The sequence below is a fragment of the Polyergus mexicanus genome, unplaced genomic scaffold, assembly GCF_030449975.1.
Source record: "Polyergus mexicanus isolate NDT 795.1 unplaced genomic scaffold, iyPolMexi1.0 SCAF_4, whole genome shotgun sequence".
NCBI classification, from domain to species: domain Eukaryota; kingdom Metazoa; phylum Arthropoda; class Insecta; order Hymenoptera; family Formicidae; genus Polyergus; species Polyergus mexicanus.
The window spans coordinates 2679781-2701265 of record NW_027223324.1 but is presented as its reverse complement, the minus strand read 5'-3'; the positions used below and the strand labels follow the sequence as shown (position 1 = coordinate 2701265).

The 21485-nt window shown below is 34.1% G+C and overlaps 1 protein-coding gene across 1 annotated transcript in view; it reads right to left on the bottom strand.

Moving 5' to 3' along the window:
- LOC138932479 (lachesin) overlaps positions 1 to 9267 on the bottom strand; it is a 50848-nt gene extending 41581 nt beyond the window's left edge. Inside the window, exon 1 of the mRNA XM_070294372.1 lies at positions 9102 to 9267. Coding sequence (XP_070150473.1) covers positions 9102 to 9234 — 133 coding nt within the window. The 5' untranslated portion in view covers positions 9235 to 9267. The remainder of the gene's footprint in view (positions 1 to 9101) is intronic.
- Positions 9268 to 21485: the final 12218 nt, after the last annotated feature.

Genomic DNA, 21485 nt, shown 5'->3' with positions numbered 1-21485 from the left:
AAAATGAATTGAAAGTAGGAAAACACTGATATTATTTTTGCAACGAGGTTTGACGGTTCTGCGAGAGAAAGCGCGCCTCGGGGTCCCACATTTTACGATGCATTTAACAAATATAACACAAGTCATCAATATATATGTATCTATATTTATACATAGCTTTTTATCCTGACATATCTATATCATCTTTTCATCTCCGCTCTGAATCCCTCAGATTGCTAAGTTTATTTTACATGTTGCACACACTAATCATGTTTCATTTAAATATAATATTTCCGTGAACGATTCCTGTAGAAGTGCGAGAATCTAGAAATGAGCAAAAGGAGAGAAAGGAGAAAGATATATATATATATATAATATATATACTCCCATCAGCCGGACGTGCAGATGGTCTCGGATATATAGAGTATGAAACAGACCCGGATCCCTCTTCTCGTTCGTTCGCGCAAGTATATTTAGCGACATGTATGATGCACAGTCTTGATTTTCTTTTGCCGGAGCTTATTTAGTGTCACGAAATTGCGCTACTCGTACTGCGAGAAAGCACGCGCTCAAATGCGAATAAATCGCGGTAAATTTAGCCAGCGACCAAACGAGCATCGGTTACAGTTACGGCGATTAATTCGCTTTTCGGCCACGCATTGAGCTTCAAAATTTCGCTGGAGGCTTAGCCGTGCAGCAAGCCACGGGACATTCGGTTTTAGTTACATTGGCGTTTGATTGTATAAGCCGTTATTTAAAGGATATTAGTTTCGTATCGTTACACTTTTTTATTTCATCGTTTCTCTATTAAATATTTGTAAATATTTTTTTAAATATTTAATAAGTGTTTTACATTATAGGAAGAATTTGCAATCCTAGATTTATAATATTTTGAGAGAAATGTTTTCCTACTTTATGTGTGTGTGTGTGTATATGTGCGTACTCAATGGATGGTACAAATGTCCATGTTTAACCAGATTAAACAATACGTGTTACAAACGCGCATGTCATAGAATTTAACGCGCTCAGAAAATCATAACGGGGAGGTGAAATTTTAATTTATAACACTGATAAAAATAAAATTTTATTGCTCACACATACCGACGAAAGAAATCTCTGTATCCATTATGACTATCGCGTAAGGTAACTGCAATGAGAACCGAGAAAAAGTTTCCGCTTAATATTGCATTTGCGAATCTCGCAATTTGCAGTTACGTAAATTCCAGATTTTACAGTTGAGGAATTTGCATTAATTTTAAAATAATTACATAAAAGTCTCACTAAGGCTAAGCTTTTTTTCGCTACCACTTAATCCCAAAGCCGTAACCACATACGACTCGTATATATAAAAGAGAAATGGAACTATTTAAAAAAATATGGTCAAAATGTTTAAAAGAATATAGGAGACAAGTTTTATTACATTACATCATTTAACTTTTTTTTTTCATCGTTCTTAAAAGAAATTTTAAAAATAATTGATTATAAGCCGCACTATATATAAAACATATAGCGCGTACATAAATAGAAAATACGCGAATCATAAGCAATCTAATATATTCTATGTATGCAAAAAAAACACATTATACATAATTTTACAAATAATATAAAATATTATAGATAAATTTCCCTTACATAAATTTCCCAACACATACATTATTCTAAATTATATATCAAGATAAAATTATTTTCTGATATAAAATCCGAATCTCTCTGATTTATCTGAAATTCTCTAAAGTTTTCAAGTCCACCGCCTCCGTCAATTACTCCAAATCATCCCGGATAAGTCCGCAAATCTAACATTCCCACCAATCAGTAACGAAAGTCTTTAAACGAGCTCGGGCGAAGATCTCGAGAAGTCTGCCGCTGGCGTAACTTTAACGAAGTAAGCACGACCCCTCAAAATTCCGACTCTCTTTCTATCCCTCGCAGGAAAGGGTGGATCCCGGAGTCACCTCGATCGCCACCATCGCACGCTACGTACTATCTTAAACAGTTGGAGAAACTCCGTTCGAAACTCTTCGAGGCGAGCTTACGGCGGTAAGCTTTTTAGCGTCGTCGAAATTTCCTGAGCGCGCCGGGTACATTCGCTCGGGGTCGCGCGTTTAAGCCGCTGCGGAAACAAATCAATATGTAAGATAAACGGAAGTAGCACACCTGGCGCGGGCGCCATCCGCGTCTCAAATTTCACGGTGTATCGAAGCCGCAACCCATGCTTTATTACGTCGCGGTGAATATCGTTGTCACACGCGAATTCGGCACAGTTTGTTACCAAGTATCCGAGCGTGTAATCTGCGAACACGCGCGCATCCGCACGGTATATGCCGCGCGTATTAAACGGCGACATAATTCGCAATAGACGGAGAAACTTTTACTCGCGTGCACGTGTGTAAGTTGTCTTATTTGCATCAGACGTACAGGGCGAGAAGCGTGGAAAACGCGTATTTAAACGCTTTACGCCGTATTACGTCGCTTTACGGAAGGGCGTGAGAATAATTTCGCGAAATTCCGACCTTAATGATTCCCCGAGTATTAATTCTCAAAAAGACTGGACAAAATTTAAGTGCACTTTCTTGCTATCAAGATTTTTATATACGTCGTTAATAAGATGTTTAACATCAAGCGATCAAATTAATCATTCACAAGTGCTTTTTACAGCGAAGCTGTACTTCGCGAGATTGCGAGTAAATTTATGAATTAATTTTATGCACACCTGACGTACATATATACACGTATCTGTAATTTATAAATCAGATCAAAACTGCCACACAATAGTTATTTATCTCTTAACTAAATTAATAAATGCTTGCAGCAAATGTATGGAAAATATCAAATTTTCCTAGCGAAACTTAATATTTTCCTAGTAAAACTTAATAATTATAAAATTAATGAGCAATTTTTGTATTAGTTGTAGAAAAAAAACTCTTTTTATAGAAATAAGTCTCTCTCTCTCCCTCTTTTTTTTTCTCAATTAGTATTTCGCACATACATTGATATCTGTAAATGTATAAAAGAATTCAGATTTTTATTTTATAATTCTCTTGAAAAATATATCTATATAAATCTAAAACAAAATAACGATTTCTTACAAACAATATCATCGGTAATACGGTAAACGATACGAAATTGCTCGATACGTAAAATGGGGTAGCGATAACAGTGGATCAGTGGGACAGGGTCTCGCAATCAATCCAATGGAAAAAAGCAGATGTAGGCAAAAGTTTCCTTAAGGAGGAAACGTCTCTCGATTGCGGAGCTGTGATTTTCCTCCAATTACGAAAACACACAGCTCTCGACGTTTGCATAAGCGTACCCCGCGTATCTCGTATGCCTCACTCGATCTCATTCCGATTTAACGGCAGTCTAATGATAGTAACGGTAGTTACGTGCGCGGTACGTCGATAGGATCCATAATTAATTGTTGGCGGAGCCGCTATTTTATTGACGCTCTCGATTATCAAGCCAGCACGGCCGATGCAGTTCCGCCGCGGCAAACTGCGTCTCCGTCTTCGTAATTTGCGGTCGACCGTCGCTTTATCGCTGGTGCATCGCCTCGACCGAGTCGAGTCTTCTATCCACACCGGTCTTTGTTTATGCACTTAAGGACTTCTATCGACACTATCCCTCCGCTCATTTGAATAGCAAATACTCGCGCGCGGAGACGAGCGAGCGATTGGTGACAATTTTCAAAGATGAGTACACACACTTGACGAAAGAGCGTGTCGCGGCACGCCGATTAATCTTTCACGATCCGATTTTTTATCTTTTCCGATAAAGTAATTCACAACTTCACGCCGCGCCTGGGTCTATTATAAATTCCTGACGGGGAATGATCGATCCATTAAGCTTCTCGCGCCGCGCACGTTTTTGCATTAGAATTGAAGTGCATCTTCCCGTCAGAGAGATTGATATAATGTTTGCGACAAACATAATAATATTCTTGGAATTACGTGGCGATTCAAATCAGAAAACTTCATTTCGCAATGTACAGCATGTGCTTTCGTTGGGGAGTTACGAGTTTAGAAAAGAAATATACTGCGTGAGATAGGAATTCTTTTTTTCTTTCTCTCTTTTTGCAGTTCTAGATTCCTTTTTGTAGTTCTAAATTCTTTTTGACCCTATAAAGTACGACGGCTTTATGCATTGACACTTCCGTCTAGACTCTAGACTATTCCAGAAACTGTTCGCATATTGAGTGCTTTTTGTCTCGGGATCGAAAACAATGACACTGCACTCTCCGATGTGTTGCGTTCGCTTGGACCTCGCATGGAGTTACTACTCAAACTAAGGCAGTACTTTCTAAACACTATTCGTGAGGTCAACCTGCGCGCACAATGCGTATCAGGTTATTGCATTCAGTTCACACATACGATCTATCTGTATTTCCCGTCGAAATATTGAAAGTGTTTCTAGTAATTAGAAACAAATCCTCGGTTTATCGCGATTTTTATGTGACACTTTAATCTTTTGCTGGACAATGATTAACGATAATAATTATACATTCAAAAATAAATTTTGCTCTTAATTAGAAACTATGTTAATGACATTTAAAAATTTTTTAAGTATTGTATTCTGTTTTTTAAAGAATTAATTATCGCATGCATTATCCCGTAACTTATTTAGTCCATAAAATACTGGAGAGATAATATTAGAAAAAGATCAAAAATTAGAAGTTTTAAAAGCTTTTTAGATACGTACGAGTAAGGGTGCAAGTGATATAATAGAAATGCGTGATTATGCAAGCAAGTCTCAAGCATCCTTATCGTTTTTAGGATGAATATATGAATTTATAGGAAATTGAAATTTATCTTCGGAGATATTGAATAAGAATAAAGAAAGAAGCAAAAAGAAAAAGAGCTGGTTCAAAACAAATTACATGATTATTAAAACAACTACAAACACAAATTATTATTAACAGATTTGTCGGATTAAAAGATTTATAACAATAATAATTACGCGTTCTAAGTATATCTATATAGCAAAAAAAAAAAAAAAAACGCAAGGAAAAAATAAATGTAGAATAAAGATACTATCTCATATATAAGAAAACAAGATGACATTTAAATATTGCGATAAGATAATTTATTGTTGATTTAAATAAATTTCAACATTTTCCGCTAAATTGAATCTTATTTGATGTAATTTATTCGCAAATATAGTCATAAATTAGCGATAAATGTAAAAAATTTGTACAAGATAAAGTAAGCTACGTAAATGCTTAATAATGATTAATATTTATCAAACCATAATGCTTGATATTTATCGTAAACAGTATACATTGTTTACTATTTTTGCAATGTTTGATTAAAATTATATAATATTAATATTTGTAATAATTACTTTAATTGTGATAATTATTTGGAATTTAAAAACTCCATGAAACAAACTCCAAAAGCATACTTGATATTAATTTGTAAATAAATGTCTAATTCGCAATCAATAAAAAGCGCTTAAATGGAGTCTTTAATGATTAATATATAGCTGCCAATTATCTCGAGGTTGGTTATTAGACGAAGTTTTTACTCCAACTACTTCCGGTACAACTACTTACATCATGTTTTTAGGAGATAACTTCTTAGTCAGACATCGTTTTATTCTTTTAACAGTCCTTATACCGCTTACGAGTCGATAAATGTCTTATAATTTAGTTGTAATTTAATCTGTAGAATATAAGAACTCAATTTTTAATTACAAATGATATAGGTGTAAGAATTAGTTAAATAATTTATGTTATAAGAAAGTTTTCCAATTAATACACTCGTATATGTATGTGAAAATGTCCCTCTCTCTTTCTCTCTCTCTCTCTCTCTCTTTCTTTCTCTTTGGCATAAAAAGTAAGTAAAATTTTCTGAAAAATAAACAGATGCTACTGCTCATAAAATTTATGTGAAATAAGATTTTATTATATGTGCGTACTCTATTTCAAATACAATCAACAAACGTGAATGTGAATCTAAATGCAAGTATCAGAAAAATAATTCTCAACTCTGTTGCCAAAAGTCCTTTTACGTGCGTTGTTTCGGGAAATGGAGGTTTGAACACCATTTCCGCTAAACGGAGAGAAAGTCGGCTTTGTAGAACTTTATCCGCTCACACATACGCGCAACAACATCTCAAACATCACGAGAGCCATATATCGTAACGATTTGTAGTTCTCACCATTACGTTCCTCGAGGAAAATACGTTTTTCCAGTGACGCTATCAACTCGCAATATCCAGGAAATGATATAATCGTGACGCGAACGCAACGTACAAACTATTTATTCAACCATTTTTCATGCATGATAAAAATGAAGGAACTTATTACTTTCTTTAGAAAACCATCAATCATACATAAAACTGTATATTATTATATATATTTTTGTTAGAAATCCGCGTAGCATAAGCTGATGATTTTTCTTGATTTAAGAATTTTTTCTTGTTTTTTTTTTCAAATTTCTCCTTCTTTCTCTCTTTTTTCTAATTATCGTGCACTTATCTAACCATGTTTAATTTTTCGTGAAAGATAAACACAATTATAGACATAGACTCTTCCGAATGTCCATGTTAGTCGAATCGGAAATTTCACGTTCGAAACTTTTTCTCGCGGGATGCTGATCAAAACTGTCGGATGCGGATACTTTCTACTCGAACTGATTGAAACTTACAGGCCGATAATTGGATTGCAACCGTCAAGACGCGTATCTGAATAGACGCAATCATTGCTTTGTCGGACTGAGAGTGTATAGAGACACTTAAAAGCTGATTTGACAGCAGACTGCGTGACTCTGAATCTTTTATCATAGATCGGTTCTAATAAAGAGTCTAGTGTGGATATCGCCGCGTATATATAAAAGATCATAGATGCACTTCCCGAAAAATAATAGTCTCAAAGGTTCAACTTCAAACAGCTATAAAGACTTTACTGTGGCAGCGCGTTGCGTATAGTGCACCGTTTAAAAGCATTCCGCCAAATTTCTCCAAAGATCGACACAGCTGTGTTTTATCCTTTTTCCCACAGCTTGTACTCCCGTTTTTATCACGTAGCTAGTTTTCCCCGTGTAGATTTATAGAATCTATTTTTTAAGAAGGAAGCTTTTATTCCAAGCTCTGCGCTATATTTTTAGATTTGAACAAGGTAGTGACTTGTCCATTTATTATCGCGAAAATCGTTACGAGAAACAACTTCGAGACTGTTTGAAATATCAATTCTCTATATTTTTTCACATTATAAAATTTTAAGAGTTATGTGTATGTTCCATTCGATATTCAATCGTCTACAACTATAGTAATTAATTGTGCTATTAACAATTAGAGATGATTATCTTTGCTGATTTTGATAGAATAATCATTCATATCCTTTTCTTTTTTCTAAAAATTTGTAACGTAAAAATAAAATTTTTCTATCCTAGAAGGTACAGCTAAACGTAATGTCTGTATTTTGTATTTTTAACAATACAGCGTGCGCGAAATTTTGCATTTTTTTGGACGCATATTTTATGCAACGCAGATACTTAGAATATCTTTCGCGCATTTTCATTTATATCTGTTTATATATGTTTTGCATGTAAAGTGCTATAGCATTCTTATATAAAACTCACATACATTTTGAATAAATGCCACAAACATTTAAAACAACATTAATTTTTCATAGCAATTTTAATGTTGTGTATATCACGAATAAATATGCATTAGAGCATAACGTTAGAGCATACATATTTTTTTTTTTTTGCTTAATACAGTTATTAATTTATTTTGTATAAATAAATATTTTTTTACAATCCTCTGATATATGCACAATTTTGATCATTAACTATAAAATGTATCTTCAAAACCAGATTAAAAGTGTGACAAAATGATTAAAATTTTATTAATAATGTGATTGGTATTGGCATAGAGAAATAAATGTCCTCATAAATTTTATTGCCATTCAACCACTTGCAATAAAATTTATGAGGCAAGTATCATTGTTTTATTTACGAATGATGTTATCAAATACATAAAACATAATATGAAAGCCAGATTCCACTTTTAATGCTCGTATCGATATGCAGCACTATATCTGTGCATACTAGGACGTAATCTAAATGCATTAATCCTTTGAGTGGCAAACTATGATGTATCGTCATATCATATCGTGTGTCTGCATTGCCAACGTCAATTTATCATTATTGCTATAATATTTGAGAGATAGATAAGAAAAATATACTTGAATTTTGGATAAAATTTTATGAATCTCTTATTAAATAAATCTTTGCAAATTATAGACATAAAATAATTATTAACAATTATTAATTATTTATTGGCAATATTATCAATAAGAAAAATAAACTTTTTAATGATTATTAACACAAAAAAAATTGAAGATTTTGATAAAAGATGTCATTGAAATATTTATTCCAATATAATCGCGAGAATCTTTTTATACATTCAAGTATATTAATGGTTGTTATATATTGTTTGCTTTATTCATAAAAACTTTTATTTTATATAAGATTGAAATATACTATACACTACTTGTTTCATCCACGAATTCATACATTATAATATAAACGAAATAGCTTGGTGAAATCTTGTCGAGGAAAAAAAAATATTATATATTATATTAAATATTAGATATGTGTTCGAACTATCCTTTAATATCAAAAATTCTAAGGTTGTACGTGACAGGGGAATGTATATAAATTTTTAAATCTCTGTTTTTTAAATTAATCATGAGCAAAGATTATAAACGATGAATTAATACAATTATCAATGCTAACTATCAATTAATGTGATACTTGTTTTATAAAGAATTATTATTATTATTATTCTTGTTATACTATCGAAATAACACACATATATGGTTATCGCGCTTTATAAAAAGTATTAATTCAATAAAAATATATGATATTTATAGAACAAATTTTAAAAATCAAATATGTGTAAGTATGTGCGCGCATACGTGTGTGCGTATGTGTGTACGTGTGTAAACATCAAATAGGTAAAGCAGAAAGAAACAACCGATACGAATAACGCTCGAAGCTGTATCTACTTTACGCGACTCCGGAATCCGCTCAGCTTTGACAACGAACGTAGCGTGCGCAAACAAACCACAGAAAAATAAAACCCCGCTATAGCAGAATCCGGAAGATGGTTATACTCACCGGTGCGCACCAACACGTTGAGCAGGATATACAAAACGAGGGTGGTGGCTCGGTATCCGTGTATTATGATCATCAGCCACCTCGATGCGTTGAATCCCGCTGCATGCCATAGACCAGTGCCCTCGTGCACCATATTTTTCCGGCTGGTCCGTTCAAACCTGCTTCAAAGCCGTTGCTGTGCGTCCCTCGCGTCCTCATTCACCAGCACTCTACGATATAAATATAAACCATCACGATGATGTAAACACGGAAGTTATCGGCGCAGTCTCGATTCGCGTCTGCGGAAACGACGATTCTCTCTATCCGCCTGATGCGAACCGAGACGTTGAGAGAGTTCGTTTTACGAGACAAATGGTTTAAACGAGTTAGACGTTGAAAGTTAGATGCTTCAAAATTTTTGATGCGACTTTTATTTACTCTGTTGGCTTCTTGTTACAGTTACACGAACGTATGTGTGCATTCTATCTCGTCTATTATGCACCATGTGGTTCCACTGATTCTCCCGACGACATTTTATTCGACAATGATAAGAACAGAAGTCTAAATGTGTGATTTATAGTTTAGAAATAATTTTGAAATTTGTATGTATAAATCAGAATTATTTTGTTATAAAAAATAGTAAAACATTTAATTTCTGAGAACTATTGGTAAAATTTTCTATTGTTAGATGAATACTAATATTAGTTGATAAGAATTTCTCTCTCTCTCTCTCTCTCTCTCTCTCTCTCTCTCTCGTATAATTGCATATACAAATGAAATAATTGATATATTACGCTGAGAAAAAAAAAACTACAATAATTTATTGATTTATTTATTAAATAAATGAATTGTTGAGATACAATTATATGATGTATCAATACAACTGTATTAATAATCGTGTTTATTGAAGTAATTAAATAAGTATAATCACATTTTGATTGTATTAATTGTATATAACTTGTTTAATTAATACTGTATATGTCGCTTTTGTCTCACGTATTTTTTGTCAATATATTGTATAGCAAGTATGGAGTTGACATTTTTAATCTCAAAACTTTTCGCCGATTATAATAAATTCACCATAAAAATTTGGATTCTGCGAAAACCGAAAAATATAGAGATACAATATATTTTTAAAGATATAATTTTAATATAATATAAAGATATATTTTTATTTTTTCATATTTTTATCTCTATACTTTTAAATTCTTAGCACCATGTGTAGAGCATAGCGCTATGAGCGTGAGAAGTTATTTCATCATACGTTATATTAAAACATAGAAATTAAGATTGAAATGTTTACCAACATCTCTGCGGGAATATTGATCATCCAGTTCTACATTTGCGATAATTGATCGGAGAACGCATCTATTTGAAATGCAATATAGTTTGATGATCATCCTATCGTATCTATAAAGGGAGTCGATGATACCTATTAATGCGAGTAAACAGGTTCTCTCGAGATTTCTCGATCTCATCGCGAGATATTAGACGAGTTCTCCGAATAATTTCTACCGATATCGCGATAACGTTTCCGATCAGAGATATCTGACATATTAAGGCATAAGTAAAAAAATCTGAATTTTTGCATAGATACCTTAGTAAAACAGATTAGGGACAATGGAGATTTAAAGAAATCTGCATTTTACATTATTACGCATATCTATAGATGCAGATTTATCGGTGAACGAAAGCGTAATTTATTTAATAACCTTTTCTCTTTAACATTTATTATATAGTTTTTTATTCAACGAACGTTTATTTTTTTTTAACAATTTAAAAAAAGAATTTAATGAACTAGATTCAAGAAAAACGAACACAAAATTGATGAAATAAACAAATAAATAAATAATATTAATAACTATTTTTTTTTTTTAATTGAAAAAAATTAACGCGACGAAGTGGTCAAAATGTACAAATCGTTAAAAATTTTTCAATATCGTATAAATATCGTAAATACCATTATAACTTGTTTCTTGAAACTAGTTCGATGTATCGCGTCATACTTTTTACGTATTAGGGAAGTGCGTGACATGAACTAAATTTCTAGTTGTCGCATGTTCGAAAATTCCTTTCTCACGGAACAGGAGATATCAGGGTCGTTTGCATGGAGGACACGTCTAAAGCATGTCATCTCAACGCGAGTGATGCTGTTCGCCTAAATCTTCCTTCGCACCGCCTATCTCCTGTTCTTCTTCATTTGGCTGACGCTCTACCAACAATAATATAAGTCAGAAAACTTGTATTTCAAGTTACGAAAAATCGATTAAATTTTCTAAATCAGCAAGAAAATAAATCCTATGAAAGCATCAATCATATTTATACTATATCAACGTGTTTTATAAAATGGTGTCTAATAAGCTTTAATATTGTTGATAATGATAATATCTTAATTTAATCGTACCTTTAATAACGTTTTAATCGTATATAATATAAGAATCTTGAAAAATAAATTTTTGAGTCTGCTTGTGACATCGCATTCGTATTTACCAGGAGTTCTATTTATCAGATAAACTGAATAATTTTCTATTAACGAGCTTGATGTCATGGAACTCCTCTCATTGTCAGAGTCGTTCTTTGCTCGCGACGACTTATCGTTCATTCTTTTTATATGATGTTTTTTTTTTTTTTTGGTCGGAAACGTGCAGAAACGAATAACAGCGAGCAATTCTTCAGGCAGCACTTTAGACATGCTTATTCGATAATTAATCATTATTTCCGGAAATGAATCGAATTTTTTTGCACGTTATTTGCACAACACGGCTCGTAATTCCGGCGACTTAGAGAAAGAGAGCGAGATTAATATCCGGGTCCGAGAGAGTAATGTGAAATACAAGTATTTTTTACGAATTCTTTATATTTGATACTTTTTTTTTCCTAACAATTAAATAGGAAAACTGACAAACAAGAGTCGACGAGGGTATTGGTGCGCGAATTTATTATTGTCAAATTTGATTAATAAATGTGTATTAAAAATGTACGTTTCGGATCGTTTTTCGATCCATCTTCAAGATAGATATAAATATATAAGGATAATTGGGGTATTTTCAAATTCGACATACACTATATATTTACTATTGCAGTCAAATTTTAAATTAAAATCGATAATGGAAACTTCTTTTTCTGCTATCCGACAGCGTCTACCGGTGTCACGTAAAACGATGTTACACCGATGCAATTATACCGAGACAACCGTCGCACCAGCAATACGACGATATGTACCAACGGTTCGAACATCAAAGCATATCTTTTTGTGACTACTAATTTCGAGTGCGAAACGTTGAATGAAAGGGTCGCGGAGGCGTGTTGCAGCACCGCTTCTATTCTGATGATCGGACAAATCTCGTGTGAGAGTAACATTACACCTTGCAAACGTCTGTTCTCACGTATTCCGTTGCCTCTGGAGTGTTATTCCGATCGACTTCCATCGAGATCAAAAACGTCAATATGCCTTTATGAAAAGATTTCCTTTGTACTCATCTTTGCTTTCTTGATTAATGATCATCGTTCTACTTTTGATATTTTCAAATCGACTTCTCTATGTTGTCAGCCGTGAAAACAAAAGCAAGTAAACAGAGGCAATATTTAATAAATCGCGATGAAGTCAAATGTGTCCAATTTGTCAATGTACAAGGCGGAATAAGCCTTACTACAGTTAAAGCAACTATGCACAGTAAATCTTGACGTATGCGTTTCATTTCAGGTAAACAGACGCTAACAATTGACTTGACTCGCCCTGTGTGTGTTCAATGTAAACTTAGTCTAGAATACGACCCGAAAAGAGATTCAGTAGAAGAGATACTGTCAACTTCGTCAGTTGTGTGAAACTCGGCGCGAAATTTAGCCTCGTAGTTGTAACGTTAGCTACATAAAGGAACGGCCGTATACTTCGAACGCTACATAACTTGAACACTATATAACTTTCTTGATATCTTCAAGTTCAACAAGTTCTTCGACATACGAATCTGCTCGTTCTTTCCCGGAACTTAGGAGTCGACATAGAAAAGGTAGACGTGCGAAAGGAAGTTCCATTCTCTTCGCGGTGTGTTCCCGAGAATATTCCCGCAGCTCGGATTGGACCGCGTTACCGCCGCCGTGCGATGATATCTCATCCGAGACGCGATATTAACTTTGTCACCTTCGGCGCGATGATAACTTCATCATCCAAAGCGCTAACCGCGTTAACGGTCCGCCGGATCTCGAAGCTCGTCTTATCCCGAAGTTCATAACGGCGATACCGTAGTCCAAACTGGCGCAATGATCATAATCGTAAGATTTTCGGTAACATGTAGCTACGGTACGATCTACAGACTGCGTCTTCGCCTCGTTCCGGAAGCGGCGAAGAGAAGCAGCGCGGCATGATCTCTCCCATTCCGCCTTTCGGAACTACTTCGATAACTTCCGCGCGCTTACGTTTGTGAGGGCCGGTCGGTCGCTCGTTGCAGCGAGCCCTCTTCGCACAGGCACTTCCGCAGGACGGGAAAGAAACTTCGGCTTTCCGCTCCGCCGCTACGCCGTGTGTATTTCTTGCGAGAGCGTTGAAAATAACGGAGCAGACACATGTCGGTACACGGGGCGTAACCTTCCGGGACGATTCTCGCTCCTGTGACCCAGAAGAAGCTTTCCAGCGAGCGCCCGAGCGTTCACCGATATGCATCCTCAAACCGTCGCAACACTGGGCTTGCAGCGCGGATGCCGTGCGTGTGGATCTTCCATTTGGCAGCTTGCATTTTGCTCTACGTTTCGTCCTGGGAACAGGAACTTTGATGTCTCGCTTCGAGAAGCAGCGTCGTTACTGAATAAAGAATTGAAGGAACGACACGTGGCAATGCGCCGCAGTGTCGTCGTTCGAAATTCTCGTAAGGAAGAATGTTTTAAGAGAGTTTGAATGAAGAAGTAATGTGAGAAAACGAAATGACGACGACGACGAGAGAGAAAGAGAAAAAGCGAGTGAAAAGAGGATTTTCCAGACTTTTTGAAGTGTTCATATTTCTTGTCTCACGATAGTTCTAAAAAAAATAATAGTTGGTTTACCGCATCGATATATTTTAAGAGAAAATTTATTATGTACAATAAATGTAATTTATTATGGCCTTTCTGTGGCGCCTATCTTTGTTAAGGCTAATCATGTTTGTTATAAAAAGAGTTTGACTACGGTACATAGAAAAATCCTTTTTCACAAAGATCGTTCTAGCTGTAGTATAAAAACTCATATATCTAATGGAATAATTAATTTTTGGCAATGAAACTTAAATTTATCAGAAGATATTACTAGAATTTGTTGCTATAAATTCTATATATTACAAACAATGTTTTAGTAAATACAAAAAAAATAGCGGTAAATTTTTGTCGTGACACCTAAAAACCTACATCAGCAAAATATTTTTTTGATTGTAATACATACGTATATAGATATATATACACACACACACACACACATTTCGTTTGCACAGTATCGTGCTAGTAGATTATTCAAATTCGTATCACGTGGCGTTGAAAAAGCGGAAATTTTAACGTTGCACTGACGTACGCGTACGACCACGATACAGGAAATAATGAGAAAAGGGAAAAAAAATAAGTAGGTCAAATCCCGAGATTCAAAATTCCTTTTCAAAGTTTCCGAAATATCTGATAACAATTGTACTTAAATTTTTTTTATTTGCAACCTAATACCGCTTGCGATACAAAATCACGGTTTATTATTAATTAGAAAACAGAGAACAACCATTTTGAGATGTACCATGTTTTTTAAATAAGTATAAACACGTAGAGATAAATAATTGCTCTAGATTAAATAATAAAAATTGCAGCAAATCTAGATAGAAGCCACCTTTTTATTTATTCTATCCCGTGACGATGACTCGCGACGACGCAGCATGTATCAACGGTATCAGAGTTATCTATATATATAGAAGACTGCATTCTATAACTTGCAGTATATCTCGTGTTTCTCATAATATTCACGCACGCCACTTTGGAATGTCCCGAAGACATCTATTCACGACATCAGAAAGACAGACGATGTCGTGCAAGAAAGCGTTTACGGGACACCATTAGCTTTGTCACCTAGAGCGTTTCGTTGTCGAGACATAATATTAACTACGTAATCCGATGAACTGTCAACGGGTTTTCTGTCATGGCAAATTAGTGACTGGCAATAGTGTCGATAGCGATTTGCGTTTTCACGCCATGAATAAATTGTGAGCCATCACGATAGAAAGAAAGAAAGAAATATAAATACATAATTTATTTTACTTAAAAAGAAGAGAGAGAGAGAGACAGAGAGAGAGACAGAATTTTAAAGACGTAAACGTCAGAACGCATTTGAGGAAACCAATACGCGTGATTTGCATAACGTAAACTGCATTGCGTTGTTCTATCTTGATAGAAGACAACTGTGAGCAAAGTACAACGCTTAAATAGATGACTCTGTCAAGAAACGTGAAATTCAACTCTGACACTTCTTATCATTCTCAAAGTATTTAATATAATGTAAAAGAAATAAATATACAGCGGCTCGATATGCATTTTCGTATAATTTAGATTAGATTATACTAATATACTCTAACAAAAGTATTAAAGATAATGTTTTCAAAAAATTAAAATATTACTTGAATGAAATTGGTATTGATAACAATCAAAAATAAAAAAAGCAATCAAAAATAAAATAATATCCATCAGAGACGCTTGTAGACAAAAATTTGGTAAAAGTTTGAAAAGATTTGCATCATTTCATGTTGAAATAACGCAATTATTATTAATAATAACGCGTATCGAGACAATCAATTAATTCCATAGAGAAGAGATAGCAATAAACTTTGATATTTGAGAATAATAAACTTTACATCTTTATTTTTAAGAGTAGCATATCTCTGGGTACGAGTAGAGAGATGCACGCGCGACTTTACTATTATTCAACACCTCTTAAAGCCAAACTTCTCCTTTCGCCGGAACTTTGAATAGCTGCACAATTCCAACGAGTGCTCGAGCGAGTTATCAAAAGTCAACTGTGCGTTGACAATCTTGTAATTAATATTAATTCTTGCTCATTACCCGACACATACTAGCATCGTAGATGCATTCTCGGGAGCATGCAACGTCTGTCGGAATATTACAAGAGGCACGAAGCGCTCTAGGTCATGGAACTTCTTCTTTCTCGGGTAGTGTCAAAGTTTCTCCTCTTGGAAGTACGGAAGACGCAAACTCGAAGATCCATGTGGACCTCCTTCCGGTCCTGCGGATATTGTATAAGTTTTGGAGATATTGCGCGAGTGGGCATAAGTTACGCGTTAGCAAAAGCCTTCTAGAACACGCAGTTATGCCCTTTAGGGAGAAACATATCGTATCTTCGGGCCAACATAAGCACACTTATAGATCCTCCAATTTATCGTAAATATCTATATCTTTTACATAAGCATAAATTATTTGTGTATGTATGGTAATCGTACAATAACAAGAATGGATGCAATAAAACGTAAAACGAATGAGAATTTATTCGTGCGGGCACATAATCCGCAACAAATACTGATTGTTTAAAATTAACATTTGTTTAATTTTTAATCAAAAATTTCTTGCGTGCAATAAATTTAATTGCAATTTTTTTAAAACATCCTTTTTTTAAACTTAACTTTAACGCTGAATAATATCCGTATATTTTATGACAGTGAATAATATCTTCATATTTCATCGTTGGAGGTGCGGTCTTTTTTCAAATTGTTTGTAATTTAGTTAAAAAATATCGCAGTAAGCATCATTTTACACTAACAAAGGACCCTTCATCTCGCAAAGCTCCACAATCATCACTTGAATCATAATAAGTTATACCCCTCGGTTACGTAAATAATATAAAACTACTTTATAAAATTAGTTTTTATTTTATATATATATATTCTAGATATTTGAGAATGATTTTTTACATATTTATCCTTCCAAGAAAAACTTCGTCTTTTTTTTGTACGAATAAAGCTTGTATAAGGATCGAAAAGATTACAGAGGTTCAAGTCATGATGTGGAAAGACATTTGTCGCTACTTTCACGCGTGGAAAAGTGCAGGTGGAACAATGTTTTCTTTGTTACTTTGTATGTGTATAGAAAGTGGTAAACATGCGAATGTAAATCCGTATTTTGCAAATAATTCGATGTCTATGTGCCTCTAGCTAGTATTTGCAACTAATTAGAATCTATCATTTTTGTAAAAATATCATTAAAAAATTGGAAAATTGTGTCGCAAGATTCCAAATTACATTTTTAAAATTCAAAAAAAAATTTTGTTGATAATTCATTAAAATAACAGAAATTTCCTTTAGTTATCAAAAATAACTATCAAATTAATAAAGTGTAGAGAGCATACAATATACCATATATTCTCCGTAAGATTTATCAAAGATAGAGATGATCAAAGGATATTGCAACTGCGACAGCGCGATCCCGGTAAATTGTCAAGAGAGTGTATCGTTATTGTTAGAAGACATTATACAAATGTCTTTGTTGGACATCCAAGTCGCGGCCAGTTCGCGTCTTTGTGGAACCCGAAACAGAGCTTGTGTGGAGGATATCCTAGTTTAAAGCCTCCCTCGAATGTGCGGCTTCGGAGATTACGAGGGAGTTGCCTCTTTAAGGATCCACCGTTGCTCTTGAAATTCGAGCAAAGTGGATATAGTTCGCGGGAGCAATTCAGTCTGGCCATGTACCCAGGACACGCTCGGGCTGTCGTAAAATGTTGAGGGTAAGCTGCTTTTTGTTGAAAGCCCGGGAGTTTTGGTATGTAAGGGATGCGTTCCCACAGACACGGCACTAACTTTAAAGAGCACATCGTAAAAGTATAATTGCGCGTATATCATAATTTATCGTATATAATTCTGGATTTCGCGAAGTGAACGCGATGCGCCTGATATAAACGCGAAGAACTGTCTTTATGATGCCGAGCATTTGCGAGGGGTTGTCAATTGACACAATTCGCTTATTCATTAAACACAAGATCTAAGTAACATCTCTGTTTTACAGCACATATCTTAAGCAATTTATAAATACATATACATATTATACAGTATATATATTTATATAAACGTTTAGACATTTTAAAAAAACTATTATATACAGGATTGATTAAAAATAATTAAAAGATTTAATGTTAGGATACGCAGAAACTTTTACATTGCTCCTAAATTAGAAGAATCTATAAGATTTATCAAAGAAAATAGTCACTTCTTTTAAAAATATTTCTTCAAATTTTATTTCAATATTATTCAAGCATAAGTTAATGTCAATCTTTTAATTCTTATATATTATAATATATAATAATATTATTATAATATATAATAATCGTATTTTATGATATATTGGGTTGGACGGAAAGTTCGTGCCGTTTTTTCAGTCTTTATCTGTTATCAAAAAACGGCACTTTCCGTTCAACCCAATATATTCTTCACACAAAAGACGGACATTACTCTATTAACTGTATAAAAAAGACTTCTTATATAGAACAAGATTATAATACTTGTACTTAATTAGCGCGTCCATATAAGCTTTTAAAAAGTCTTAGAGCTCTACGTGGAAAAAGAGAAAAGCTTTCAAAGACATTTTCTTTTACGAGTTTACAATATCAAACAATGATAAACAATGTAAAATGATACATCGAAAACAATTCAATATTCGAGAAATTTTCTTTGTGACATTTATTTCTCTTCGCAATCTCTCTCTACAAAATCTCCATAATACGACTGTCTTTTATAGGAAAATCGTAAAAAATATCATAAGAATAATAAAAGAAGCAATCGCAATTGTGTGTGACAAAAATAATTCAAATATAATATTTATATAATTTAGCTTATGTACAATATTTAAAAAAAAACTTAAAAAAAATAATTAAATTAAATTAATATAATACAGACAAGAATAAAATATAGACAGAGAATGCAGACAGAATGATTTATTTAATTACGTTTCAAAGCGCCATTGCGCCGAAATAAACTTTATCATGGCGACATAGTACGAGATATACGAAAAAGATATGAAACATTTCTACTCCGAACATTCACATGCCATGACGTAAAACCTCTCTTTCTCTGAAACTGCACCACTGTTACGTCAAATCGATAATGACATACGCCGATCAATCAGAGACTCGAATAGCCGGGCGCGCGCGCGCTTCGTATTTCGAGAAATGCATTTTACAATACGATCGTTCGTCGTCCGTGAGCACTTTCTCGCTGATTTAAACGAGCGAAAAATGTAGGACGTACTTTGCGCGCAACCACTGGAAGATTTTCCGATACGTGTTAATCATCCTGAGATGTCTCGATCTCAACGGCGTATTCGTATAAAAAGCGGCTACACTACGGAAAACGGGGGGTTGTGCTTTCGTTTCTCTATTACAACGTGCATTAAGCTGCGGAAGACGAGCATCAGTGCAAACTCTAACGAGTGACCTCAGTATAAGAACGAGTAGTAAAGAAAAAAAATGAGCTGGCGGAAAACGGATACAGTCGTCATTGCAACGGCGGTGCAAACGCAGCGGCAACCACTGAAAGTAACAATATGGCACGAATATACGCGGTAGATCAGGCACACACAACGGCGCTTAGAGATTAACCGGTGGACATTTGTTCGGCAATACGGTGGATTAAGAGTCTCAGCCGAAACTCCTCCCCGGAGAGAACCCCGCTGCGCACTTTATGAATACTAATTGCTATCGGAGAAGACATTTGCCGCGCCGGAAATTTATCGGCTTTATCGGGAACCGGACGCTCTGCCGTCATATCCCGGCGGACCTCATTGAAAAGAAATATCTCTCCGCCAGCGTCGAAGAAGATACTTATAATCGTGATACGCAAAGTAGCCAGTGTTATGTCTACCTAACGAAGTATACGCTGGCCGCTATACGAGTGTACATATAAAGACTCTATGTGTATATGTACGTGTACAGCATGCCACGAATGCGGGAAATATTCCAATCAAATTTTGTTCCAAATTTCGCTATCTGTTTTCGGTAATTAGATTTTAACAGTATGCGTAATGTGAATTTGCGTGAAACTATCGGCTTGACACTTTTGTAATATGTATTATACGTCTCACACACACACACACATAAGCGCGCGTATAAGTTCACGCCAAGCGTTTTAACAAACTATACTTCTGAATAGGTTTTTATCTGCATATACACAATTACGAGCGTTGCGGATATAGCAGCTCCCGTAAAACACGCGCTCATAGGCGGCTTTGCGGAAATATGGATTTATGTTTTCGAGCTCCGTGGTCTTCCGAAGTATGAAGAAATAAAATGTATGGGATGTATATATACGAAAAGTATACAGATAAGTATTTAATGGTTTTTTCTTATATCCATATTTAATTAAGCAAATTTATAACTGTATAAAATTTGCAAAGAGACACGTCTTTATATGTTATAATTAGTTTATTGTTATTATAGTTATATATACGCGCATTTTCTGTTAAATTTTTTGTTAAAAGAGTACACGTTTCGTTATTAAATAAAAGTTAAATATGATATAATAGAAAAATTCAGAAAATTGTAAAAGATTTAACATATAATATGCATTTGATTGTTCTCTGCCAGCTTTTTTGCTTTATGCAAATTTGAAACTTTTAAATCGCGGAACAAGAAGCGAAACATATTTTTTCCTAATTCACCAACTTTTTCGCTTGTTATGCTTATCGTAAATTAATTGGATTTTACTACTAGTTTTTATAATTTATATGGTAATTGCATTTATGTAATTAATATATTAATGGTGATTTCTCTTGCTGATTTAAGCTGTAGATGATTACTGTTTATAAAAAATAATGAAAATTCTGTTTCAAAAGACATACATAATTGTGATATTTTGCAAATTTTTAATTTTTGTTTCGGGGCAAATTCCACGAAAGTTAAAGTTATAAAGTCACCGCCAGTTATTTCAGATGATGGAGAAATAACTATTAACAATTTTTGCCATCAATTCAAACTGTGCATGCAATAGTGTATAAATGACGCTGACAGTGCAATTTTATATAATAGAGTAATACGTTTTATATAGTTCCTAATAAGCATCACATTAGTTATTTCATGCAATAATGCCACTTTATCTAATCATTTGCAAAATAACTTGCTGACCTATTTATTAGCGAGATGCTTGTATAAGATGCTGTTATTGTTATTTATTTCACCTGCTATTTTTTATTTTATCAACGTTAAAAATATAAAAAAGTGAATAAAGAACTATCAAGAATTTATTAAGAATTTTGATATGTTATATAAAGTGATATTAAGAAATACAATATAAAATTAGAGAATATATCAAATTTAAGGATGTATATAATTTTATTTTGAACATGATAGCAAAACTCAGCCCTCATGATTGATGGTAACATATGTTTGCATATATGCAAGCTGCATGCATACAGCTT